Source organism: Poecilia mexicana, unplaced genomic scaffold (assembly GCF_051168715.1).
Source record: "Poecilia mexicana isolate PSO_F unplaced genomic scaffold, ASM5116871v1 scaffold_14, whole genome shotgun sequence".
NCBI classification, from domain to species: domain Eukaryota; kingdom Metazoa; phylum Chordata; class Actinopteri; order Cyprinodontiformes; family Poeciliidae; genus Poecilia; species Poecilia mexicana.
In genome coordinates, this window is record NW_028263383.1 from 2,032,667 (window position 1) to 2,059,763 (window position 27,097).

Consider the following 27,097-nt stretch of genomic DNA (forward strand, 5'->3'; position numbering starts at 1 on the left):
TATTGTTTCTTGCGCCGTTGCATTGATGACATCCTGTCCTCCTCTTTAACTGAGAGGGAAACAGACCATAATTTAAAAACAGAATCCCAGAGTTCAATTTGTCACAGGATATTTTTTCTGCCTCAGTCAAAGAGCATCTCAGACATCGGTCTTCCCTTTTTATTATGCTCACATTTGCAATAAAACACATACAATATGAATTGTAAATTGTAGACTCTCTTCTCGCTTTAGAGAATTTTTCCCGCATTAGCGTATTCATTTTTGCTGGAGATTCAAACTAAGTGCTCAGTTTTCTAAGCAAAAGTTTTCACTTCAATTTCTTCACTGCAAAGATTGCAAACGATTATTAAATGCTGTGTGATCTAATTATATTACTGATCTCTTCTAATTTTCAGATCTATACGCACTGCCATGAAAACACGCAACAGGGCAGATCCATTCCTGACCGAGGCGCATCCGCATTCGATAACTATTGGATTTCAAGACGAATCGAGTGATGCCTGTTTGACTGGGTCAGTGCAGCGGGTCTAATCAGACACTAGAGTGTGCATTTGTGTTGTGTAACAGCACTGTCCTGCCCAGACCATGTGGCTGGCTACACTCAAAGGCCATCTGGCGCCTGCACACCTGCTCCATCAGCAAGGGACTGCAACCGTCGCTCACTGTGCTCTTCTTTGGTGGATGTTATGCTCCTCCTGGTCTTTGACCAAAGCCACAAGCCAGAAATTCTACCCGACTGTGACCACCCAGTTTGGGAAACTGCGGGGCCTCCGGGTGCCCGTGCCCAGCGAGGTCCTCAGACCCGTCGATCAGTACCTCGGGGTCCCCTACGCCGCTCCGCCCGTCGGCGAGAAGCGCTTCATGCCCCCCGAGCAGCCCTCGCCGTGGTCCGGGGTCAAGAATGCGACCCACTTCATGCCCGTGTGCCCGCAGAACATCCACAACACGGCGCCGGAGATTATGATGCCCATATGGTTCACCTATAACCTGGACACAGTAGCCACGTACATTCAAGATCAGAGCGAGGACTGTTTGTACCTGAACATCTACGCGCCGACGGAGGATGGTGAGTGGGTGGGGTAAAAAAAACCCGAGAGCCGTGACGGCCCATGTCTGCCGCTCGCCGCCGCTGCTGCTGCTCGTTGTTCTGTGATCACCATGACCTCTGCGACCACTGCTCATGCCACTGCTGCCACCGAAAGGCTGGTTTATCATTCTAAGCAATGCTGCCATTTTTCTACATGATGCCATCATCTCACAAGCAGAAATGTTTGGTTTGTGAGTTAACATGATGCTCTAAAACCGACACCTAACGTGTTGTTATAGAAAGTAAACAAAGCTGCTTTTATGGATTTGAAAATAATTTTTAAAAGATCACAGCCTCAGCATCAAAAGTGTTCAGAAGGAACAGGAGCTGACCGGTTGCCGGCAGGTTATAAAAAGTTATATTTTGAAAACTTCCTGCAGTTTAGAAACCTCTTAATGAGATGTCAGAGAAAGAGCCCGAGTGACAGCTGGGGTTTTTTTCGTCCTGTGCAAAACAGAGAGTAATGTAGCTTTCAAACCAAAAGCATCATAAAGCTGAGCTTGCTGTGGGAGTCAGTGGTGGACCCTGTTTTCCACACAGCAGAGTTTTATGTAGTAGAGCACAAAAGAGACAGGGTGCTCAATATAAAAAGAGTAGATAATGGATGTGGGGGGGTTTTGTGCAAAACTGCAGTTTTATCAGCTATGATGGTGCATTTGTTTCGTGTTAAATTTAACAATAGGAGGACCAGTTTTAGTGAGGCAGAGGCTCATCTTGATGATCAAACCGAGAACATTTGTCCACGGGGACGTATTTTCCTAAAACTTCCATTTATCCTGGTTGTTTTTCTTTTGTGAGAAGTTCCCGCTGTGGAGGCAGGAACAGGACCATTATCTCCAGAGAGTTTAAGTGGTGACTCCTTACAATTCAGCAGTTTTTTATATATATATCCAGTTCAGCCACTGAGCATGGGTGAGCTGTTCCAGGCCTCATACTGCAACCAATGATTGTGTCACAACTTTAAAACTTTAATACAGTCACTACAAAATCCAACCTAACACTGCCCTTCCCTTACATTTTGCTGCACACTGCCTGTCAGCCAGCAGAATGAAGGCTACTAAAAAAAAGGGGGAAAAAAAAGAAAAAATGTGGCTGTATGGAAAAGCAATTGTGAAAAACACAGACAGTCATTGTGCAAAAAAAAGCAACATGCATCAGTCTTATTAAAGGCCAGCAAGCTGTGAATGGCTGGCCTGCTTAGTCGTGCATTGCTGACTTGCTGCCAGAGCAGATAGCCTGACTAATCAACCAGCTTGTAGTTGTGCTTCTCAGGCGCAGTATGTTACTTTGATAAACAATCTTTTGTTACTTTTACATATTTGTTAAAACTTGTCATTATATGATGACAGTGTAACATGAAACAATCTGTGAAAAAAAAATCAAGCTCCTATGTCTCCTCCCTATGGCCCTACAGCCATCTGCAAAAATATGCTGCTTCTGATCAAAAACAAACTATCAGAGCCAGAAGGAAGGTCTTAGTGCTGTCAATGATGCCCGTGTATGTGTTGGCGGAGAAACAACTCACCGTCACAGGAAAACTGGTTATCCACCATCATCAGTAGCCATGCTTACTAACCTGTGTATTCTTGACAGACTCTGTTGTGGGAGGGTGTGAGCAGTGCATACACATGCATGATTGACAGTGCTAAGTCCATCCTCCTGGCTTTGATTGGTTGTTTTTTAACCAATTTCTAGAGATGACTGTAGAACCACATGGAGAAGACAGAGAACCTTTATTTATTTTCCGTCTCATGTTACACTGTCATGGTAAAGTGATGGTTTCAACAAATATGTAAAAAAAAAAAAAATCTTTATAAAAGTTACATACTGCAACTTTAAAACTCCACAAAATATGTAGCAGGTGTTAATTTTATATTTTCTTTTATCTAAGACTAAATACCAAAATAACAACAACAACAAAAAAAATACACGTTGTCAGTCAGATAATCATTTTCCCCAGTTTACAACCAACAACAGCAACTTGTTCTAAACATATTATAATAGATATTACAGAACAATAGCAAGGCTGGCATTTCATCAGAATCTCATTCCAGCCCTTGCCTTGTAAGGGCTGCTTAGAAATAACTTTCCTTTATTCAAATCCATTTCTTTTTGCCAAAATCGTCTTCTTATTAATGAGTCACTGCTTTGTTCAGACAGTGTGTCTGCTGGGGGCCAATTAAAGAAGCGCAGGAGTCAACTGACTATTGCATGCTGAATCCTTTCCTATTTCTGAGCTGTGAAATGAACCGGCGAGGGAACACTTTGTGTGTCTGCTGTGAATCTGTAGATTAACAGAACATTGTAATACGGCTGCAACGCTGTGTGATTCGGAAATCCTTCGCTGACTAACAGTTTTCTCCTAATTCCCGTTACTTCAAGGTGCTAATTAAGCACAATTTCTGAGAGGCTTTCACCTCCCCTCGCAGGCTCTCGGTGCAAAACATTCAACATTCAGAGCTGAACTGGGTTCTGTTTGTGTTATTTGCCACACCGCTCTTTGAGACAGGTTTTTTTTTTTTTTTTTTTTTTTTTTTTTTGCCCGTGGTAGCATAGCAACAGCCGATAAACAGCCTGCTTGAAAGGTAGCTGTCCAAAATGGTGCAGGCTATGCATTTCATAAATCCCCTCGCCTGAGATCCCTACGGGCCTGGCCACCTGGCACAAAAGCAGGTCAATTAAATTTCTCCTTTTCAAATGCATTAGAAAAGCAACATGACCCTTTTGGTCCTCTGGTTTTTTTGTTCATTTGAAATGCACCTCATGCATTTTGTGATTCAATATTTATTCGCTTTTGCTCAGATGTTTTCTCTAAGACTAGTCTCCAGCACTTCCAAACGAGGTATTTTCCCGATTACTGTTCTTTTTAAAATGCGCTTTCTGTCTTAATTATTCATTATGCTGAACAATAATACACTTTGTTTTTTTTATAATGTATTCTGCAGTGATTTACTTGAGCAATCGACATGGCAGTTGCAGGAATAATGAAGGATTCACCTTCAGTCACTCCTGTCTAAAGAATCATTTCTGTGTGTAATCCCGTCACCTGCAGCAAAGATGTGAAGATGCTTCTCACAGATTTCTAACATTTTTGAATATTTTTGTCACACTTAGATGTTTCAGATCATCAGCAAATTTCAATATTAGACATGAAAGATCAGCTTTTAGGTCTTTATTTAATTGATTCATTTTTAAAATGCTGTCCAAACCAGCCTGTCTAAATGAGTTATAATTTTTTTTCTTTTATAGAAAGCTGAATTCAGTTTCACCAGACCCAATTACTGTCAGACCTGTAGAATCAGGGAATCACTTAAACAGAACTTCCTTGAATTAGGCTGAAACATCTCAAAACAGACGAATGTGGCGTCAAGGCTAAAGTAAAGCTTGTCTGTCTGTTGCCTGATTAATAGACATTTGTGGAATTAATAATATAATTACTCATTTGGGGGAATTAAAAAATGATCTCATTAACATGCAAATTATGCTCTGGATGGAAAATCGTCTTGGAATTCATATTTAAAACGCAGAAGAATTACCAAATCACATCGACTTGACATGTATAGCCTGTAGGGGATTTATTTACAAATGCAGCTGTGCTTGACAGTGTTATGAAAACGATTTCCTGACATTTAGAGTGAAATTATGTTGAAAAGTCATTAAATAGGGAATCAAAGTTTGTAAAAGCTTGGAGAAAATAATGCAAAAGTGACCAAATTAACATCTTGGAATTGATGTTGAGTTTTAAATTGTTTGAATCTATGACTATCAAACGTGATGGAGATCTATTTTTGTACATAAAAAACAAACTTTTCCTTGTTTAAAGCACCAGTTTGTCCATTTTTTTAAACTGCCTTACTTAAAACTGTCTGATGGTTTTCTTTTGCCAGAAAGAGATTCTGGCTCTTTCCTCTTCATGCTGCCTCTTTGATTGGAGCGGTAAATTAAATAAGAGGCGCAGTCAAATCTACATTGCTTTTTTTGAATTTTGTACTTCTTTTTTTTTTTTCCTCCTTTCTGAATCCCAGGAAGCCAACACAAGAAAAGGGGGGCGGCTTTCTCACACGCTGAGATTCATGTATCTGAAGGTATTTTTTCTACCAGCTCAAAACTTTTGATGCATGGATTCTTCTTGTTCAAATCTCTTTTTTTTCCTTTTCCAAACAACTGTGTTCTCTTTTTTTTTCTTTCTCTCTCTTTGAGTGAAATAAAAATAAGGCCATCTGATTTATGACTGCATAGGTTTTCTATTAGTGCATCTCCTGTCCTGAATTGAGAATTGTTGCAGTCTTTTCAGTAAGTGCACCGTCTCTATTGTTCCACGCATTGATCCGCAGACTGAAATATCTGCTTATCTCCCTTAAAGGTCCGTCTAAAGAAACTCATTTGTCAATATAGTGAACTGAATTTTTTCCTTTTCTGGTTCATACAACCAGAGAACGTTTAATGTTACCTTGTGCTTATAAGTTCAAATATGGATAAAAAAAAAAAAATCATGTGTAATTCTTTGATCAAAGCCTTCTTCTCTCTTTATGTCTAATAGAGAGAACTTTAGATTTAGTGCATATGGCAAGTCTGCTTGGGCCGACACATCCATGCCTCATAAAAAAATGTTGATTAGTTTCATAACTCTTGTCAGAGTGTATTTACCATGCATTTTTTGATTGTCATTACAGCTTTTATGCCACAGGCCTACCACTCTGGCTTGCTTCCAAGCACATTTTCCTAGCAGACCTCTCTCATACCTCATACTGGGCAGTTGTGATATAAAGTTTCAGCAACAGTTCTCGATTAATTCTCCACTTCAGCGCTGTTGTCCCTGCACTTGTTTGCTGAGCATGTGTGTGTGTGGGTTGTGCGTGTGCGTGTGTGTGTCAACTTTGCAGATATAAGGGACTCTGAAGCCCGACCTGTTATGGTTTACATCCACGGAGGCTCCTATATGGAGGGCACTGGGAACATGATGGATGGCAGCATTCTGGCCAGTTATGGGAACGTCGTTGTCGTCACTCTCAACTACAGGATTGGAATATTAGGTAACTATACCGTGGGTGTGTGTGTGTGTGTGTGTGTTTGTGCGTTTGTTTGTAATACCTTGTGGGGACGATTTTCCTGACATATGCTACGTTGTGGGGACCAGTCGCTCCTCGTGGGGACCTGAGCCTGGTCCCCACGAGGGGAAACCCTGTTTTTGGGTCAGGGGTCAGAGTTAGGGCTAAGGTATGAATTGAGTTTTGGTTAGGGTTAGGGTTAGGTATGTGATGGTTAGGGTTAGGAAAAGGGTAAAGGTAAGGTTTAGGCTGTAGAAATGAGTAGAAATGAATGGAAGTCAATGGAAAGTCCCCACAAAGATAGCAAAACAAACGTGTGTGTGTGTGTGTGTGTGTGTGTGTGTGTGTGGGGGGGGGTGTGTGTGTGGTAACTTCAAAAACGCAGTTTAACCCTCTTTAGTCTTATTAACGCCTCAGTTTCCAAGCAGGGCCGATCCGAAGCACAGTTTAATCCCGTCCTAAACGGAGCGCCGGTGTTTTGTTTATCTGTGCTACCCGTAAATCCGTCCTACCAAATCTGACGAGGTAGCACTGACAGAACACCGGCGATCCAGCCTAATTTGCTGTACCGTAACTCCACCACACGTTGCGCTATCTGAAGAATTCCAACGGTTTATGAAAGAGGAGACGTTGCGCTTTCCAGCCAATATTGAGTTATTACGGTAATTTCTTTCCCGCCGTTGCAGGGAGTGAAATTAATCTGAGGGGCGCTCTTTTAATACGGTAAATTGCGAAAATAACTCGCTAGATATTGAAAGTTTCAGTTGTTATGGATAAACGCGCAAATATATATCTACTCACAGGACACTTAAAGAACTGTGTACAATTAAAATAAGCAAAAATATCCTGGCAGAAATTTTAACACAAACTCAGAAAAGTCAGGAGTTTTGGCTACGTTTAATTAGCTGTGCTTGCATATGTATGTAAACGCATTAGTAAAGAAAATAAAAGAAAGAATCTTACAAGGTTACAAATTTGCTAACAATTTCTGTCAGTGTAAAGAGTTTAAAGTTTCTTTCACCAGATGCCAAAGAATTAGCTGGAATGAGTATAGATTTCCCTGCAGGTATATTTAGTATAGGGAAACACTGGCCATAAACACCAACAATAAACTGGTTGAAAGGAAGCTATTGCACTTTCTTCTCCACCTGAAAGAAAAGCTAATTTTGTCTGTCTAGACATATTTCCTGCTGTGAAAACCCTTAAACATCATGGTATGAAACCTGAAAGGAAGCAGCATCCATTAGACATAATTAATGCTGTTTTCAAAATTTAGTTTTTAAGCTTAGAGCAGCATTCTCTCAGGCAGTCTACCTGAACTTGACCTACTAACAAGCTAATATTACGACACCTGTGTTTCTTTATAAACAGCAGATTGTCAAAAAAAAAAAAAGCTATAATATCCTACTAAGACTCAATGTCAAAATCAAAACGCCTAATATCTGAAATAATGAATGTTATGGTATTTTATCAGGAGTACAGCTTTACCTCTCCACAGGAACCACAGAATTACCTGCCAAAGTGGTCTTTATTTTCCACTTTTCACTATAAAATAACACGCAAATGCATGGGAAAATCTAACTAAGGTAGAAATGCTTTCTGTCATTTTATTTGTGGAATAACAATGCAAATCCTCATAAATGCTTTTTGCACAAAGTCCTTGTTACCCCCAATTATTTCTGTTCACCGTATATTTATCTAATCGGGACAAAATTATCAACCTGTATCGTTCTTGGGAGTGAAAATGCTTTAAATAATAAATGCTGCAGCATTCACAAGGTCAGTGCTGCTGTCGCTGTTGCTTAGTCTGCTTCCTATCTGGGAGTTTTGGATGCAACTAGACAGGGAGAACAAGCAGAGGGATCAAGAGCACCTCTGAATTTGATGTTATTTTATCAACTTAATTCATGCACATTACATGGGATAAAGTGACTATTCTGAGAGGAGATTTCAGGTTTGATGAGTAGCTCATTCACAAAGAGGGGTGCGGTGCTGAGGGACTACCATGAGGAGCTGACTAAAGCAGAGAAACAATGAGGGAGAGCGTAAAAGCATATTTACCCCTGAGGGGAACCTGTCTCTGTTCACTGGGATTCCCTGCAGGGCAACAGACTTGGATCAAAGATGTGACTACCCTGTAGTACATAGCCTTAATCTTGGCTTTGCCTTTGTTGCCTCCTCGTATACATCAGGATTCCTCAGTACCGGTGACCAGGCGGCGAAGGGAAACTATGGCCTCCTGGATCAGATTCAGGCTCTGCGCTGGATCAGTAAAAACATCGGTTACTTCGGAGGAGATCCAGGCCGCATAACCGTCTTTGGGTCTGGGATCGGAGCTTCGTGTGTCAGTCTGCTGACGCTGTCCCACCACTCAGAGGGTAAGAATGTGCAATTCACCACGTAAGCTTCATCAGTCAATATCTGGGTCATTCATTTCAATATGCTCCGACTGTGCTTTCCCATGTTTTTTGTTTTTGTATTTTTAAAAATAATAATCATATTCAAACCAAGTACTTTTATTTTATAACTTTCTTCATGTTTTATGCATAGCTCTACATGCTCCGGCGGGGAGATGAAGTGTTATGATGACAGGGGTGGGGTAAATGGGTATTTGTTAAGTAAGTGATTGCTTTTGTCCCTCTCCACACAAACTAATCAGTCTGAAAGCTCTCCCTTCCCCTAAAATGTGAATCTCTTAAAGAAGCCTGTTGTTTTTATAAAGTTCTCAGCATGCCGTTGGGTCCATCTGAGAGTTTTTTTGTTTTTTTACCAATATAGCTGATTTGCTTTTCAGATGCGCTGCAATGGAGTTGTTTACAATTGTGTGCATGTCAGCAAAGTTGAATAGTTACCAAAAACAGCAGTGACTTTTCACAAATCGGTTTAACTTTATTGCAAAACTTTAAAGTAAGGAGTATGCTTCACCTAACAGATAGCACTGAAATAAAAAATAAAAAGTCTTTAACTGTTTGAATGGCTTGTAAAGGTATTCATATAATATTTTGTCACTTTGTAGCCACAAAGTGTAACTTGTTGGGATTTTACGTAATAAACCAACACAAAGAAGTATATTGCATGGAAATTAAAATTATAAATTGTTTTAAAAATGCAGAAATAAAAATCTGAAAAGTGTGGTGTGGATTTTTTTTCTGTCCCCATAAAATAATAAAATAATAAAAAAATAAAAAAAACATTAGCTTAATTTAGAGCAGCAAATCTTCTGGGCTACATCCAGCTTTGCTCATTTGGAGACAATAATTTTTTTTACCTTTCTGATCACAAATTAGCTCAAGACTAGTCAGACTGGATGGCTCTGGACATCACGTTTTTAAACCTGGACACAGATTCTCAATTGGATTTAGTGTTTTACTTTGACTGGGCCATTAAAACAGCTGAACATGCTTTAATCTAACCCAGTTATTTGTAGCTCAGGTTACAAGATATATTAAGACAGTTTTTCTGGACACTGCAAAACTGCCATGTTGTCTCGAAAACGGCCCGTTTTGGTCATTTAATGATATTACCCAACGAGACAGCAGATACAACCCACCGCACTCGGTGATTGAAACTCCTTGAAATGCCGGTAGCACACTGCCGTTGCGTTTGACAGATGCCCTCTCAAAGCCTCCCTGCGAGTCTCAGATGTCTGTATTTCAGCATCTGAGACTTGAACCCTCTTATTGTTGCTTTACTAATCTTCCAGCACACTCAATGATGCTGCACAAAATCAGAAGAAGGGCAGAGATTGTGTTTTCATCAGTGCCAGAGAGGTTGCAGCAGCTGTCCTTTGTAGGAATTTGTATTGGATGTGCTCTCTCTCTCTCGCTACAGCCAATGCACAAAGACCTCCAGCTGTCTTTGAAGTAGACCCACTCACTGCTGCCCTGAAATTGAGAAAAATTTATTTAAAAAAAACCCTGCAAGAACACTACTGCTGCAAGATTCTTCTGTTGAATGTACAGGAGATTCAAGCACCTAGGTAGAGTCGTGTCACTTTCCATGCAAACTCCCCAGAGACGGAGGTGATGCACCACATGTAAACAATTCAAAAGAGCAGCTTGTTTCCTGTATCAACATTGAAGGATCAGGGTTACTGCATATTCAGCTCTCTGCACACACCCGCCCCCTGTACAGTTGGCGTCAGCAGTCTGTGTAAGCCCCGCAGCTTGTTAGAGACACCATATTAACGATTCTACAATTACAGTATGTTTGCAAAGAACTGGTGGAGTAAAAACGCAACGCCTACTCGCTGACACAGTGTTCCAAATTGACCATTAGTTTGACATGCCCAGACGTGATCTGCATAGAGAGGCACACGCATGAAAGACATGAAAGGAAGAGCAGACTAAATGTTGGACATTTTTATCATTACATTTAAAAAAATAAAGAGAGATAAGTTCTGCACACTTCTATACTTACCAACCTTCCATTTGCTCTGCTTTCATCACTCTTTGCTCCTCTATGCCTTTCTGACCAGTTATCAAAGCACATCACAAATTTCCTTATTTGCTTTCATCTGTCAATCCCCCAATCTCCTTGCTGTATATAAATTTGGGGTTTGCTTTGGCCAGATTCTTTTTTTTCCGGGGTGAATTTTATCTTTTTTTTTTCTTCAACTTCATTTGTTCAATATGCCTGTTCAATTAAATACAATATTCGGTTTACCTTTCTGCTCTTTTTTGTGTGATGAACTCCCCTTCAAAACACATTTTTAAATGCACCACAATTGCATTTTGATTTCCCCACATTTTTAAAAAATTTCCACTGTTGAAATCCCTTTAACATTTCTTGTTTTTAACAAGGTCAAAATATTTTTTCACATATTACCAATCTACTAATTTGCATACACTGACTAGATGGAAGAATAAGAAGTGCAATAATAAAAACAAACAAAAAAAAAAACAACAAAGGACTTTAATTATTAAAATGAGGATTTTACATTTAAAAAATTCACAAATATTTTGTTTGCATGGTGAGGACATTAGTTCAAGGTTTCCCCCAGTAAACTTGCTAAGCCCGGTGGTTGGAGGCTAAGGCAGTCCATTCATCCAGCGGCCATTGTGTTTTTGAGTTAAAAATGTTTAAAGTTGACAGGAAGTTTTAAAATATCACTTGATAATTATGTGTTATTGAAAGACTGGAAGATCAATATCTGAACACCAACTATAAAATCTTTAAAAAAAAAAAAAGCAAACATTTTAAAAAGACTTAAATAAATAAGCAATGATTAGCCTGGTGGGGGCACAAGTAAAGCCTGGTGGCCCGCCAGGCTTATAATGTACTGGGGGAAACCCTGTAGTTAATACTCATTCATGAAAAAAGATGGAGAAGCTTACAACTATACACATAAATTAAATTGAACAGAATCAGTATGATGTCAGTCACCATATGTGCAAACCGTATTTATGGAATGTATTACCAAAAACAATCATAACTCTGAATCTACATCAGTGTGACATGAATCAGGATTTTACTGAGGACTCTTCTGAATGAATCAGAAAACATTTATTAGGTTAAACACAAGCTGTTATCCTGTGTTTTCTTTTTTTGTTTCTTTGTAATTTTGAATTTTCTCTTCCCAGGTCTGTTCCACAGAGCCATCATCCAAAGCGGTTCAGCGCTCTCCAGCTGGGCTGTCAACTACCACCCAGTCAAGTACACTCGCATGCTTGCAGAGAGGGTTGGCTGCAATGTGTTGGACACCGTGGACATGGTGTCCTGCCTGCAGAAGAAGAGCGCCAAGGAGCTGGTGGAGCAGGACATCCAGGCCGACCGCTACCGCGTGGCTTTCGGCCCCGTCATTGACGGCGACGTGATCCCGGACGACCCAGAGATCCTGATGGAGCAGGGCGAGTTCCTTAACTACGACATCATGCTGGGCGTGAACCAGGGCGAAGGGCTGCGCTTCGTGGAGAACGTGATGGACCTGGAGGACGGGGTCTCCGGCAGCGACTTTGACTTTGCCGTGTCAGATTTTGTGGACAGCTTGTACGGCTACCCGGAGGGTAAGGACACCCTGAGGGAGACTATTAAATTCATGTACACGGACTGGGCCGACAAGGACAATCCGGAAACCAGGAGGAAGACGCTGGTCGCCCTCTTCACTGACCACCAGTGGGTGGAGCCGTCAGTGGTGACAGCCGACCTCCACGCCCGCTACGGCTCGCCCACGTACTTCTACGCCTTCTACCACCACTGCCAGAGCCTCATGAAGCCCGTGTGGTCCGACTCGGCGCACGGAGACGAGGTGCCGTATGTGTTTGGCATCCCGATGGTGGGCCCCACGGATCTGTTCCCCTGCAACTTCTCCAGGAATGACATCATGCTCAGCGCCGTGGTCATGACGTACTGGACCAACTTCGCAAAGAGCGGGTGAGTTACATCAGCACCTGTGATTTGCTTATTTGTTGTAGTTGACCTTCTGATTCCCATCCAATATCTAATTTAACCTTCCCGGTGTGACTGAGAAGTGGCGTCAGCGCTGGTTTCTCTCTGAAGTGGAGTCCACTAATTAAGTTCAGCCTGAATTCCCACTTACGCCTCTCTCACTCTTATCTCGTTTTTTTTTTTCTTTGTTATTAAGCTGAAATTCTCTCGTGGAAAAAATAAAGCTTCACTTTTTATTAAATTTCTTAAAGCCTAAAAACTGAAACGAGGGTCTGCTTCCTGTGTTGTAACTAATTTTAATTAGGATACATGTCAACAAGCTCTTTAATTTTATTCGGTTTTCATTTTTTTCATGTCACTATTCATGTTGTACACAACCAAGTGTGAGATTTTTTTGTATTTAGACGTCAAGCAGATGCAGGATTTTACTTATCTAATTTATTTTCCAATTCAATGCAGTTCTAATGTCAGTGCATTGTTGATGGATGGATGGATGGATGGATGGATGGATGGATGGATGGACCTTCCTGGTTCCATTTATGCACTAAGTTTGCATTAAATGTAACACAAACTTAAGCTTTATTAAATATTTAATAAAATGTAACGATTTAACCATAAAATGTATAAATTTCTAACTTTACAGAAGATTTTCTCTTTCATATTGTTTTCATGATGCTGATGTAGAATCATAATTCACTGATATCAGTTTAATACCCAAGTGCAGAAGCAAAGGATCTCATAATGTTTCCCTTTGGGATCTTTAATTTGTTATGAAGATCAATTATTTCTTTTGATATGACTAAAAAGCAACAAACATTTATCTGTCTGTCTCAATGTTTTTGTAGATTCCTTCCCATTTCATCTTGGGGAGATTTGAAATCGCATCAAAAATTAAATTTCAAAAAGTTGTCCATGGAGTGCAAAATGATGCTTATTATTCGAGACAAGTTTCAATTTGATGCTGACGGTTTAAAAGGAAAAATCTTGTTTCTCAACAGTGCGAAGCTCTGCAGGCCTTTTTCTAAAGCAAAGCCTTGCTGGGTCTTTTTTTTCTTCTTCTTTCTTCTTTTTTTCCACTGAGCCAAGAGACACTTAAGTGAGTTTCACTTTAGTGGAGGACTCCTCTGCTGCTTTGCTGGAAGCACTCTACAGCTGTAATAAATCTTTGTGTAGGTTGACCCCGGCAGAAGGCAAAAGCACGGCGCGGGTCACCGTGGGCTGCTAATGCTGCTGTGTAGGAAAAACTAAAAGCTGTTTCTTTGAGGAGAGATGGGAGTATCACACTGTGTGCACCAATTTGGCTCTTTCATTTGTAGAAATCTGTCTTCTGTTTTGGTAGAATTTCATAAAGGCCTTCCTTAAATTAACATGGCACCACAGCAGTGCCTTACAAATGTATCAACGCTCCACGGATGGAGTTCTGCCTTCAGAGATCATATTGTTTGTGAATGGCATCCAACTGATCTAAAAGACCCCTAGATATATGTTGGAGAGTATTTGTGAACATTGAGCAGTTCGTGGAGCACTCTTCGATTCGTCATTTTCAAACAAACTATGGCGCAAAACAAAATCAACAAAACATGGCCTCTAGGAATGGTGGAAAACGTAGTGGTGGCAGCATCATGCTGTGGAGATCCCTTACTCCTGTTCAGCAGGACAGCAACCATAAACACGCTGTCAAAGCTGCAGTTTAGGGATTTAGATCCTAAATTAAATCCATTTGTGAATCTGTAAAAAGGTAAGATAATTTCCCTTACCCACACTCTCTATTTACTCTGAGATTTTTTTTTTTTTTTTTTGCAAAGAAGAATGGGGGAAAAAACATTTCCCTAAAGACTCGAAGCTGTAATTACTACAAAATCTAATTCTACAAAGTGTTGACTGAGAGGTTGAATAAAATGCACACCCACTCTTTTCAAATGGTATCGCTAAAATTAGGTCTACTTCTTCTTATTCTTCACAATTATGCTCTACTTTGTGATCTATCAAATACATTCTCAATCAAAACATTGAGAATTGTTGTAGCATGACATTATGTAAGAACACTCAAAATGTATGAATACATTTTGCAAAGTCGTGTAAAAATTATTATGTTTTTCCTAATGCAGCTAAAATCACTATCAAGGATCATATTTCAGGAATAGTTCATAATGTGGGAATTAAAATCATTATTTTCTCTTTTAGATGTTTTAATATGCTATAAAAGGATGACATCAGAATTCCTTCTGTATTTTATTACTTTATTCTGACTGATCATGTCATCTATGCTGTGCATAATGTGCTTGCTGTTCTTTGCAGAACTGCTAAGACGCTAAACTGTATTTTGCCACGTTGTATTTATAGATGTGTAATGACAATAATCTTTAAAAACTGAAATGTAATCTTTGTCAATGTCAGCTTTCTTTATATAGCACATTTAAAAACAACATTTAAAGTGATTCTGCAATCATAAAAGAGCAACTAGAATAAGCCGTAATAAAAGTTTATGAGACACAGAATTAGGATTTCAAATAACTAGTTAGCATCTCATGCATACATAATCTAATCTAATTAGTGACAATTACATTTTTATTGAGTTTATTGCAGGATCTGTAATTAATTAAAGCAGCAGTATTGTCCAAAATCATCTTTTTTAGCTTTACATCATGTTATAATGTTATTCCCTAATCAACAACACACCTATAGTGCTGCTTTGCTTCTTTTATGCATGTTTGAGAATCCTTTAATCTCCATGGCAACCATTCAGCCGTGCAAAACACCTATGTGGACCGAGAGCCACCTCTGAGGTGCAGCTCCTCTTCGAAGCTTCCAGACTTTCGCTTCACAGAAATCCCATATGTAAATGGAGAATATATGAGATTTCTGGGATTTTTATAACAACTGATGGTAAGATAGCTACTGGATTGTGCTATAAAACAGCCCCATGTGCCTGAAAAAGATATAACGCTGCCCTAAAAGCAAAATTAATAGCATTTTCATCAAAAAACATGTATCCACAAAATAAATATTTTCAATTCAAAAACTGATGAATATGAGCTCAACAACAAAGATTTAATTGTTTTAATCTGCACTTGCAATCATCATATTGATGCAAAGTGTTATTAGGTCTATTCAGCTTCCAAGTGTCTCCAGAACCTCTAATACAGGGGTGTCAAACTCAATTTCACTGAGGGCCACTTTAGCATATTGGCCACCCTCAACGGGCCACATTGACGGTACAAATCAGGAGTGCATCCCTGCTAAAACACACCCCAGACAAAAGGTTGACTTCCCTCATTCAGTCCTGTAGAGGCTTATAATGAGTCAATGGTCCAGGTGTGTTAGAGAAGGAATCCATCTAAAGTTGCAGATGGTAGCTCTGGAAAACTAAACTTGGGCACCTCTAGCATAAATGTATAAAAATACAATGTTAAAAATGAATTAAACACCACCTCATATTGTTAAATAACTGATTTTATGTATTGAAGTTTTAAATATTACATTTGAGTTTCCATGGATGTAAAATTACTGCTCAGTTTAAAAATTACAATATTTAAATCAGTGTTTAAAGGTGAGCAAACAAATAATAAAAACAAGTCACATGGGCAGACATGATAGACTTTATGCAAAGATTTAGTCTCAGAGGCAACTGAAATCAATTAATTTAAAAAATCCTTTCTGAATATCATCTCATGGTCTCTGAACTAAATGCGTCTTTCTGACCGGGAGCTGACAGCGTGTTGAAGAGTTATGGACCGGACGCTTTGGAGCGTCTGGTTAGGAAGCGCATTGCAAACCTTTGGTTGAAATGTAGTTTGTAGTCAATTCGTGCTCAAAACCTATATTAAGTCAATCATTGGCCTATAAAATGCTGGGGGGCCACATGTGGCCCGCGGGCCTTGAGTTTGACACATGTGCATTACGCCATAGAGCTGCCAATTGGTAATTGAAGTAAAGTAGCTTCGATTTCAAAGAAGCCTACATTGAAGTCGATTGGCAAATGAACCATCACAAAAGAGGAAGGCTCTTGTTGTCTCACTGCACCCCAAGAGATGCATAACCTACAAAAACCATTTCTGGCTGGTTTTGAACCAGAGACCTTTTGCGTGTAAAGCAAACGTGATAACCACTACACTACAAGAACTGAACTTCTCTGCTTTGTTTCAGTTTGAGGTTCCAAAGTTGATGATGTGAGATGCAACGCATGAAAATTTCAACTGAGGCTTGCACTCAGATGCCTGGATTCAGAGTACAGACCATGACACCACAGTACCCTTGTTGACCTTTAGTAAACACCTGTGATGAATAGAACATGCAAAATCTGTTTCTGTCTGGTTTCGAACCAGAGACCTTTTGCATGTGAAGCAAACGTGATAACCACTACACTACAGAAACTCATGGTCTTTGGGGTGTTCCTGGTAGATGATCCACATTTTGTTAGAGACTAATGTCAACGATGGGCATGGAACAATGTCAAATACTTATACCACAGATCCTCTCAGAGAGCACAGTAACTTAACTGTCAGACTTATACTTGTGCCTAATTTCACATTACAGTCCATAAACTAAGCCTGGGATCAAAAAATTGTATTGAAGATGTCATTAGCAGAAACAAATGGTTCTACAGAGACTTGGCTAAATGGCTATGAAATAAAATCAATACTTACAAATAAAAGAATAAAAAATAAACACATTAAATTAAAAAATATCTGTGAAATACAATCAACACTTAAAAATACAAAATCTCTGGAAAATAAAATATTATGTATGTTGTTTTGAAAAACATTGGAATATAAGCACTTTTACCAAATCTCCATTGTGGTAAGATCATGTAAGTTCTTAAACCCATGGAAACTCAACACTTTGTAAGGTAGGTGAGTTAGCTCAGCAGGTTAGAGCACCGTGCTGGTAATGCTGAGGTTGTCGGTTCAAACCCTGTATGGGGTAATTCATGTGTAAGGTCTTTCAGACATCAACACTTCAAAAATAAATAAGGGTTCAAAAATAAAATCAACACTTCAAAATAAATAAGGTTTAAAAATAACATCAACACTTTACAATTAAAAAAATGGTTCAAAAATAAAATCAACACTTTGAAATAAAAAATGGTTCAAAAATAAAATCAACACTTTACAATAAAAAAATTGTTCAAAAATAAAATCAACACATTACAATAAAAAAAATGGTTCAAAAATAAAATCAACATTTTACAATTAAAAAAAATGGTTCAAAAATAAAATCAACAGTTAAAAATGTATAATGGTAACTGTTTCTGTCTGTTCAGTCCATAAACTAAGCCTGGGATCAAAAAATGTATTGAATTTGTCATTAGCAGAGACAGAGGCTTGGCTAAAAAATAAAATCAATACTTACAAATTAAAAAATGGTTAGGAAACGCATTACAAACCTTTGGTTGAAATGGCGTGTTAAATTCAAGTCTCCATTACAGACCAGAGAAAACTAAAGAGAATGCAACGTTGTGTTAATCCATTTGAGGAGCCGGCAGTTTATCTGGAGGAAATAAATGACGATGCAAAAGTTAATTAGACTGTAACATGCGCAGTCCGCTGCTCAACCACTGCGGACGAGGCTCCGCCGCTGCAAAGACTTAGAAACCGCTGGGAGAAACTCATCCAGCGGATTTAACAAATGGAGCCTTCTGGGTTCACGTTACCCAGTTAGAGCGGCGGTCTGGAGGAGCTGCAGCGAAACCACGCAAAATAAATAAATAAATAAATAATCCTGGTAAAAGCGCACAGACAGATTCAACTGACTGATGAATTAGCGCAGATTTTTCTGCAGATGGGAACCAGGAGGAAGTGCGTTCAGACCCCAGCGGGTGAAGTGATGCTAATTTAAGTGAAGTCGCTTAATTTAATTTATTAAAAGTTATTGGGGTGGTTTTTTTCACTACGAGAAAAATGTAGATGCATTTATCTGCTTAATTTGTGATGGGATCTGGATTCACGGTAAATATTAACTAAAATGCGACTAAATAGCCGATGTTAATATGATTGTAATTTCACGGATAAAATAGTACAGGACCGATTTTTTTTTTATGTTGTCGGTCAAGATAACGTCTAGCGCGACCTGCCGCCCTGACACCAACTCACACACATCTTCATTCACAGTCTTACTTGTAAATCGATGTTTCTTTTCTTGGACGTTTTGATGTTAGCTTGTCGATGTCTCAGTTTTATTCGCTGGGAAAATCAATAAGCTTGAGGTGACTCTGCTGCTCTCTAGTGGCGAGAAGCCGTAATGTTTGGCTGGTAACAATCGGAATGCATTGTGGGAGATGTAGTTTGTAGTCAATTCGTGCTCAAAACCTATTGTAAGTCAATGTCGCCTATAAAATGCTGCGGGGGCCACATAAAATGACATGGCGGGCCACATGTGGCCCGCGGGCCTTGAGTTTGACACATGTGCTCTAATAGGTCTAATACATCTGTAGAAATGTGGACACTGACATTAGCATTGGAGGACGTTTTGTTGGGGATGATGTCTTTTGTTTTGAGGTAGTACTTTAGGCTTTAATAACTGCAGTAATTGACTAACTCCTTTTTTGCACAAAAAGTACAGAACGATAGTCTTTTTCGAAGCAAAAATGAACCTCCATCGGGCCAGGAAAAGCAACTACTACCACTGTTGTTTGTGGATGTATATACAAAAGTTTCAGTTCAGGGCTTTTGTACGTGGAAAACAAAAGTGTGATTAAGTGCACTGAAAATTTTTCACACATAAATCTAGGTTCCGATCCTAAATCTAATCTAATCTGATCTAATCATGAATCTACTGTTTATATCGTGCGCTAAAGTTCTCTGTGTTGTATTTACAGGGATCCTAACAAGCCAGTGCCGCAGGACACCAAGTTCATCCACACCAAGGCCAATCGCTTCGAGGAGGTGGCCTGGTCCAAGTATGACCCCTACGACCAACTGTACTTGCACATTGGCCTGAAGCCTCGGATCCGCGACCACTACAGAGCCACAAAAGTAGCTTTCTGGAAACACCTGGTGCCCCATCTCTACAACCTCCACGACGTTTTCCACTACTCCTCAACGACCACCAAAGTCACCCCTCTGGACCCCACCCAGTCCAGCGGCAAGAGGTCCGGCAGCACCGGCCGGCCTCCCGTGTCCACGTCTCATGGTGACGGTGAGGCCGGTAGAGAGATGGGCCCCCTGATCATGCCCAACCCCAGGGATTACTCCACAGAGCTCAGTGTCACCATCGCCGTGGGAGCATCGTTGCTTTTCCTCAACGTCTTGGCCTTTGCCGCCCTATACTACCGCAAGGACAAGCGCAGTCGCCAGGAGACGTCCCAGCAGCCCAGCCCCCAGCGCGAGAGCAAAGGCAACAATGCCAGCCACACCAACACGGTGGACGAGACCCTGTCGTCCCAGCAGAGGAGCCCATGTGAAGCCCTCCACAATCCTCTTCACGCCTCACCCAGCTACTCTCTAAGCCAGCGCCGCTCCCCCGATGACATCCCCCTGATGACGCCCAACAACATCACCATGATCCCCAACTCTCTGATGGGCCTGTCCAACATGAGTCCGTACAGCACCTTTCCCGCTGGCTACAGCTCCACAGGCTTGCCCAGCACCCACTCGACCACTCGGGTATAGCCTGGCACGAGGGCGGATGTGACAAAACGCGAAATGCGAACATTTACAGCTGTCTTTAGAATGTGTACGTAAATTAGGATCGAATATGTTTGTTTCGTCTTTTTCCAAAGGTGTGCAGCCAACAACATCCTGCCTTTGCTCTCTCATAGTAGGAAGTCTTACTTGCAGAGTCATTTTATAATAACCATTGTCGAAGGCAGTCTAAAAGAGAAAAGAAGTGCATTTCATTTTCCACTTTCTGGAACTTTACCTAGCAGGAACTTAGTATAATGTTTATACAGTTGGATTTGTATGGGAAGCTTTTTCTTACTCTGTGATATCTATTTTGCTCTCGTGGAACAAAGTGACATTACGACTCACGGCGGCCGGAGGGGAGTTCTTGGAAAAGCGGAGAAGCATTACTACTGTTGCTATTATCAAGCTATTTTATACGCATTTCTCATGTCATATTGCTTATTATGAAAAAGTATTTTTACTGTAATTACTTTCAAAAATGCCTTGTAAATCGCTTAAACACTGATTTACTGTGGAATCTTAGCTGCAGTGAATGAATGATGGCCACACTTGATGAAAATGTCCAACTTTAGCCAAAATGTTCCGATCCGGTGGTGCAAATATGGCATCCGCATGTGTGTGTGTGTGTGTGTGTGTGTGTGTGTGTGTGTGTGTGTGTGTGTGTGTGTGTGTGTGTGTGTGTGTGTGTGTTTGAATGTGTGGGTTGGCGTGGGCGTGTGGATGTGCTGGAAATCTGTGCTACAGAAATGTAAATTAGGCATTGGTTAAAATTAACCTCTCAGTTTTGCATATGTAGTGTTGTGTATTTTATTGTAGTCCACTTGAGTATCCTTGCTATATTTTGGCTCTATGTGATTTTCATTTCTTTTCAGCAAAGTACACTGTAGGGATATAACTTCTGCTTCACTATAAACAAAAAATATTGCTTAAGATGTGTTTTCCTACTCTAACTAACTCATGGTTTTGGCTTTGGCTTGGCTTGTTTGTACAGAATAAACTTAGACTGATATTTGATTTGTTGTTTGTTTATGAATACTGTAAGCCCTTCAGAGAGATGACTGTAATTACTTTGTAGCTGTATGTATACCACTTCAGTTATCCATCATTTGAAAAGAAAAGAAAGAGGAGCTCTTTGACTCTTTATGGCAGAACACTGCTCCTTCTCCAAGTGGTTTGGACCCACGCTCTTGTTAAATACAGGAGTTTTCCAACGCTGAATGGACTTGATGGACATGAAGAATTGAGCTTTGATTTCTTTGAACCTACTATAACATTGTTTAACCTAAATGAGACAGCTATTAAAAGATTTTTGAAACTACATGCGAGTTTTGTCAAACATTGATATTTGACTGTAGATGGTCGTTACTCTGTCCTTATATCATCATTCTGTGATGGATCTGCATTGGGATCTTAACGTCAAACACCTGTGAAAGGATGAATTATGAAGGAGGTTGAATTAAATTTTATGAAACAGGAGTGTATAAAGGCTTAAAGGTTTTGAGGTTTAAGAGCATATTGATGTGATTTTTTTCAACGTTCTTCCAGAAACACATTTATGAGGTCAGGCACTGATGTTGGATGAGAGTGGCTAGATTCACAGTCACTAAATCGTCCCAAAAATGTCCCGTCAGACGCTTTTTTTTGTGAACATTCATGTTGGAGCACAAAGGGGACATCCCCAAGCTGTGCAAAATTGGGAGCATGAAATTGTTCAAATGTGTTGGTATGTTGAAGCATTAATGATTTCTTTCTTTCACTTAAATTAAGGGTTTGAGCCCACACTCCTGATGAAGAGCGCCACAATTATTTCAACTCCTCTATCTCCGTCAGACAGGTGCTGTTCTCCTGGACACTCGCAAATCCAGATTCATCCATTATGTTGCTCAGTCATGAACCTATTCAATGAAGATCTCTGTGCATTAACCTTGAAATAATCTGACAGCCACATAAAGTTTGGAGGTCTGTAGTCACTGATGCTGTAGAACTTTGAAGACTTTTGCACATTTACACAGCTCAGCTTTCATTGACCTCACTTCTTGATTTGACTGACCTAACAATTTGTTTCTAAGTTGCTGTAGTTCCCAATTGCTTTCACTTCGCTTTAACCCCACTATTCCAGCTACTGGTGGAATATCTAGTTGCAAGATCATTCCACAACTGGACTCACGACTGGATTTCACACATTTGTGGACATGGAAGTGACAATCTTTTGCTTTCTCGTCGAAAACACGAGCGTCGACGTCCGGAGCGAACAAACAGCGAAGTGAACCCGTTTCATACTTACAGGACGAGGAACGAGTTGAGGCAGAACCGGGAACCTTTCACTCGCAGTGATCAATGATTTAGAGGGGTGAATAAAAAGCAAAAAAGTATTCGACACCTCCACCAGACTTCAATAAACATCTTCCACTGGATGAAATAAGAAATAGTAAAATAGTAAAATGGTGCTGTATAGTGAGCTTAAGCTTTTAGCTCAAGCCAGTGCTAGCTATGTTCAGCATTGACACTTTCACCAAAGTATTAGTTATAAGTCAATACAGACAATATTTTTATCCAGATTCAGTTGCACATAAATGTGTAATGTCAAAAGGATAGTATTATGTACTTTCCAGACACCATAAAGCCATTTTATAGCACAATCAAATAATGATGTTATCTTCAGTTTTTATAAAAATGCTGTATTAGAAACTTGACTTAAAAAAATGTGACTTTGCAATTCAACACCTTGAAATTGGGCCTCTGTCTCTTTAAGAAGCTCCTGTTCTTTCTGACACTCCGCCTTCAGAATGTCATCACAACAACCTTTCTCCATTAAGCATTTATAACTATATTGCTAAGTTTATAATAATAATAAGCTGTATTGAGCTCAGTGGCACTTTAACCAGGTGTTTCCTAGTTGGCGCTGCCGCTAGTCTGAAGGAGCTGAATGGGAGAGTCATGTGGGAGGGCTGCTCTGTGGGACAGAAAGCTGGTCTTGGAGACTGGAGGAAAAGGCAGCGTTTGCTGAGAAGAAGCATTTATGCACAGCTAAATGGCAGTCACGTGAGATTTAAGGATTACTCAGACATGCATGAAAGACTCAAAGCAACACTCCTGGTATGTTTTTGATGAGGGAATATCATTGTAGCATGATATAAAACTGAAAAAAAAAATCTATTTTTCATAATACCTCTTCTTTGACCCAAAGCAAAATGGTATGTGTGATGGAAGACTAACACTCTCCCTGAACATATCACCACCATGAAACATGGTGTGGAAATTTAAGTGGATAGGCAAATCGTGTAAGAAAACTTTTTTTAGAAGCTGCAATGACTTGAGATTAAGGGACAGATTCTCCTTCCAGCACAACAATATCCCTAAACATAGAACCAGAGAATCTGTAGCAAAACTCGATTTCCATAGACTCTCTCAACCCTTCAGTCTTTACATGTGCAAAGCTGCCGGAGATATACCTCAAATTCATGTCACGTTTTTCATTTGTTTTGTTTGGCAAAACATTTTTGAAAACCATGTATCATTTTTCTTACACTACACAATTTATTCTGTGATAGTCTACCAGATGAAATATCAGTACAATACATGGAAGTCTTTGGTCATAACGTGACAAAATGCAAAAAAAAAATTTTTAAAAAGCATAAGAGATATGAATACTTTTGCAAGCACTGCTCTGAAGTGGCAACCAGTCATTTCTTTGACAGACTCCAGAAAATTGCATGGTCTCACTGTCAGACTACCAGACTACACGTCTGATAGTGCAAGCAAAACGTGAAGATTTTTTTCAAACTGTGTGACTACTTGCATACCCTGCAGGCTTCAAACACACAGCCACACACAGAGCCTGTAATAATCACAAAAGACAATCAAACACGCAGGCATATAGACACCCAGCTGGAAAACAGCTCCGCCTGAACTTTCCTTCATCACTCAGCAAACCAAATAATTTCAACTCTCAACACGGGAGGTCATCACAGCTGAATTATCAAGGGTTTGTTTGTTTGTCTGATGGGTGTTTGTCTGGTTTGCCACAAAAAGATAACATAAGAAGCATATAGGCCATGATCACAGGGTGAAAAGGAGGGTGCAAACACAGCGAGAGCCCATGCATATTGCTGCATTTAGTGTGCAAATATTAGCAAGTGCATCTGCCTCACGGCAAACATCCACAAAGACAACTCACAGAGATCCCACGACCTCTACACGCTGTCCCATGCATGCTATTGACGTGTGGAAACGCATTTACATAGCTGCTTATGCAATCAAACCCAAATTTGCTGTGTAGCTCATATGAAAATTCTCTCTTTTTTTTGTCAAGCAAGTGAGCAGTTTTTTCGATAATCAAAGCTAATGCTAATTTCTCACATGCAAAGTCGACAGCCAATGAACTTCCTCTCGGAAAGAACAGAGGTTAATTGATGCTCCAGGTCTCTCCTCTGTTTTATTGCTCCATGCTTTTCTCTGGTATTTCAAAGGCATCATTCCCACTACAGCATGTTTCATTAATGCTCTCTTCTTGATCTATAACCACTCTGTTTTTTTCTTAGGACATAAAAGGATTGAGAATGGGGAAAATAGAAACCACTGATATCTTTTTTTCTTTTTTCCTCCCTTTTCTTTTCTTTTCTTTTCCTTTCTTTTTTTTTTTTTTGAAGATACCATCATAAAATAAGTCAGTTAATGTTGGTGAGCATGTCAGTCCCCAAAAGAGTTAATCAAACAGCGTTGCATCAGCGGCAGTCTGAGATAATTGTGGTGCCTTGCAAAGAGTTAGATTGTTTAAAGAGTGATGACATGCAATTAAGATTAAATTTAAGTGAATTCAATTTTAATTGCATAGAGCCTTCTTTTGCAAAGCATTGTACATTTATAGTTTGTCGCTAAAGTTCAAATAGCCCTTGAACCTTTTGTGTTACGGGGATTTGATGAAATACAAAAATACACACAGTAGCACAAAATTCTTAAGTGGAAGGAAAATTATGGGTGGCTTTTCAAAATGGTTTACATGAACAAATCTGCATGCGTTTGTATCCCCCTGCCTGAGTCAACGCTTTGTTCATGCAATTGCTACTGAAAGTCTCTACCTGCTTTGCACATCTACTGTGAAGGTTTTGACAAGTTTAGTCTGAACATCAGTTTTTAGTCCTTACACAAATTGGATGAATGTGTGGACTTGGACTGGGTCATTCATTCACATTTCAATCTAAAGCATTTCATTGTAGGTAATCATCCTGCTGGAAGGTAAACTCTCCACCTCAGTCTCAAGTCTTTCAGAGCCTCTAACAGGTTTTTCCCCCAGGACTGTGCCGTATTTAGCTCCATTCATCTTCCCATCGACTCAGGCGGCGCTCCTGTCACTGCCAATTAAAAACACCCTCACAGCATGATGCTGCTCCTGTGCGTCAGTGCGGGAATGGTGTGTTCAGAGTTATGAGCAACGCTCGATTACCAACACACATGCGGTTTTACATGTAGGCCAGAAAGTTCAGTTTTGGGCTCACTTGATCAGATGGTAATTTCCACATGTCTGCTGTGGCCCTGACATGTGACCAACTGGAAAATCCAACTCTGCACAGCCTTCGTTCAACATCGGCTGCCTTCTTGCCTCTCTTTCATAGGGTAAATGTATGTCATTCTGTTTTTTAGCTCAACTTCCAGGTCCCTCCTGAAAATGAGATGTGGCTCTCTCAATGGGGTTTTACCTGGTTAAATAAAAGAAAGAAAGAAAAAATTAAACAATAAAAGTTTCTCTGCCTCTTCACCCCTGAGTTCTGTCTCCACTGCTGTGTTCTTTGCTCTTCATGATGCTGTTTGATCACCAATCTTCTCTAACAACCCTCTGAAGCCCTCATGCAACAGGAATCAAATTGCACGCAGATTCACTGCATTTACTTTACTCAAAGTGACTTCTGAGGGCAATTAACCAAACTGGAGTTTATTAAAGGTTACCAGTGCTCACCATTTCTTAACACTTTTTTTTATTTATTTATTTATTTTTTTACATTTTTGAAAACTATTAATCCTTAGTCTCCCCCTTGACAATTCGGTGCTACTTTTTGTTGAGCTGTGGTATAAAACCTTCCAAAAATACAGCATTTGATCCTAACGTGACAAAACATGTAACGCTATAAAGGTATCTGATTGCTTCTGATACAGTTGAATACTTTTTGCTTCAGCAGAAAATAAAAAACAGGATGAAGACTTTCTCTCTAATAAAGGATAGTGCACTGTTTTCTCCTGTCCCACACTGGCTCCTTTGTGTCGAACTAAGCTTTGACATCAACTGGGTCAAAGTGGAGGGAGGGAAGGAGCACAGCAGCTGGACCAAACCATCAATGTCAGCCTTGTTAGCCAACTTCATCAATGTCAGCCACCGTTGCGATTTATTTCACTATTTTCACTCCACGTACCTCTTATCTCTTTGTCTATGAACACGCTGTTTAGAGGAGCATTAAATTGTTCGACTGCGTATTGCTGACATCTCGCATGTGGAGCTCGCAGAGAGACGGCACTGGCATGCTGACAACAAACACATTTAGAAGTGAAAGTTAATTGGATGCATCCTGCAAACTACTGTGCACAAAGTTAAACAAGTCTGTGATGTAAGAAAGTTAAACGAACAGGGACGACAATGTATTTTGTACCTAGAATATTAAATAAAACAGAAGAGGAAAGAGGGAGAAGGAGAGGACTCATCAAATAGAGTTAAATATTCTTTATTTTGAACAGGTGAGTAGGTTTAAATAGACTGAAACGTTATGGTTTAAATATCATTAAAAATTGCAGCTTCAAAAACTATCTCTGCTTTAAAATTTGTGTTGCAGTGTAAAACCACCTTTTATGAAATACTATAGAGGAAAAAACTTATAGTCGGAAGAGATACTACGTAAACTAAAACAAGTAATAAAGTTTTGATTAGGACTTTGGCCTCGCTTCTCGTCCCCCTTCCTGAACCC

The 27,097-nt window shown here is 39.9% G+C and overlaps 1 protein-coding gene and 1 non-coding gene across 2 annotated transcripts; one reads left to right on the forward strand and one right to left on the reverse strand.

Annotated features, from left to right (window-relative positions):
• Window positions 1-504: 504 nt before the first annotated feature.
• On the forward strand, window positions 505-21,465 carry nlgn3b (neuroligin 3b). Its single transcript, XM_014994362.2, has 6 exons — window positions 505-1,066; window positions 5,113-5,172; window positions 5,971-6,120; window positions 8,328-8,513; window positions 11,718-12,507; window positions 19,340-21,465. Exons 1-6 carry the CDS (start codon window positions 586-588, stop codon window positions 20,130-20,132), a joined length of 2,460 nt encoding a protein of 819 aa, XP_014849848.1. The 5' UTR covers window positions 505-585; the 3' UTR covers window positions 20,133-21,465.
• Window positions 16,824-16,896, reverse strand: trnav-cac (transfer RNA valine (anticodon CAC)). Its single transcript has one exon. It is a non-coding gene; the product is annotated as a tRNA-Val (tRNA).
• Window positions 21,466-27,097: the final 5,632 nt, after the last annotated feature.

Bases quoted from the DNA above. Each gene is read 5' to 3' on its own strand.
- nlgn3b (XM_014994362.2), top strand. From the start codon at position 586: ATGTGGCTGGCTACACTCAAAGGCCATCTGGCGCCTGCACACCTGCTC. The intron at 1,067-5,112 runs GTGAGTGGGTGG...TCTGAATCCCAG, and splicing joins CTACGCGCCGACGGAGGATG to GAAGCCAACACAAGAAAAGG. The intron at 12,508-19,339 runs GTGAGTTACATC...TTGTATTTACAG, and splicing joins ACCAACTTCGCAAAGAGCGG to GGATCCTAACAAGCCAGTGC.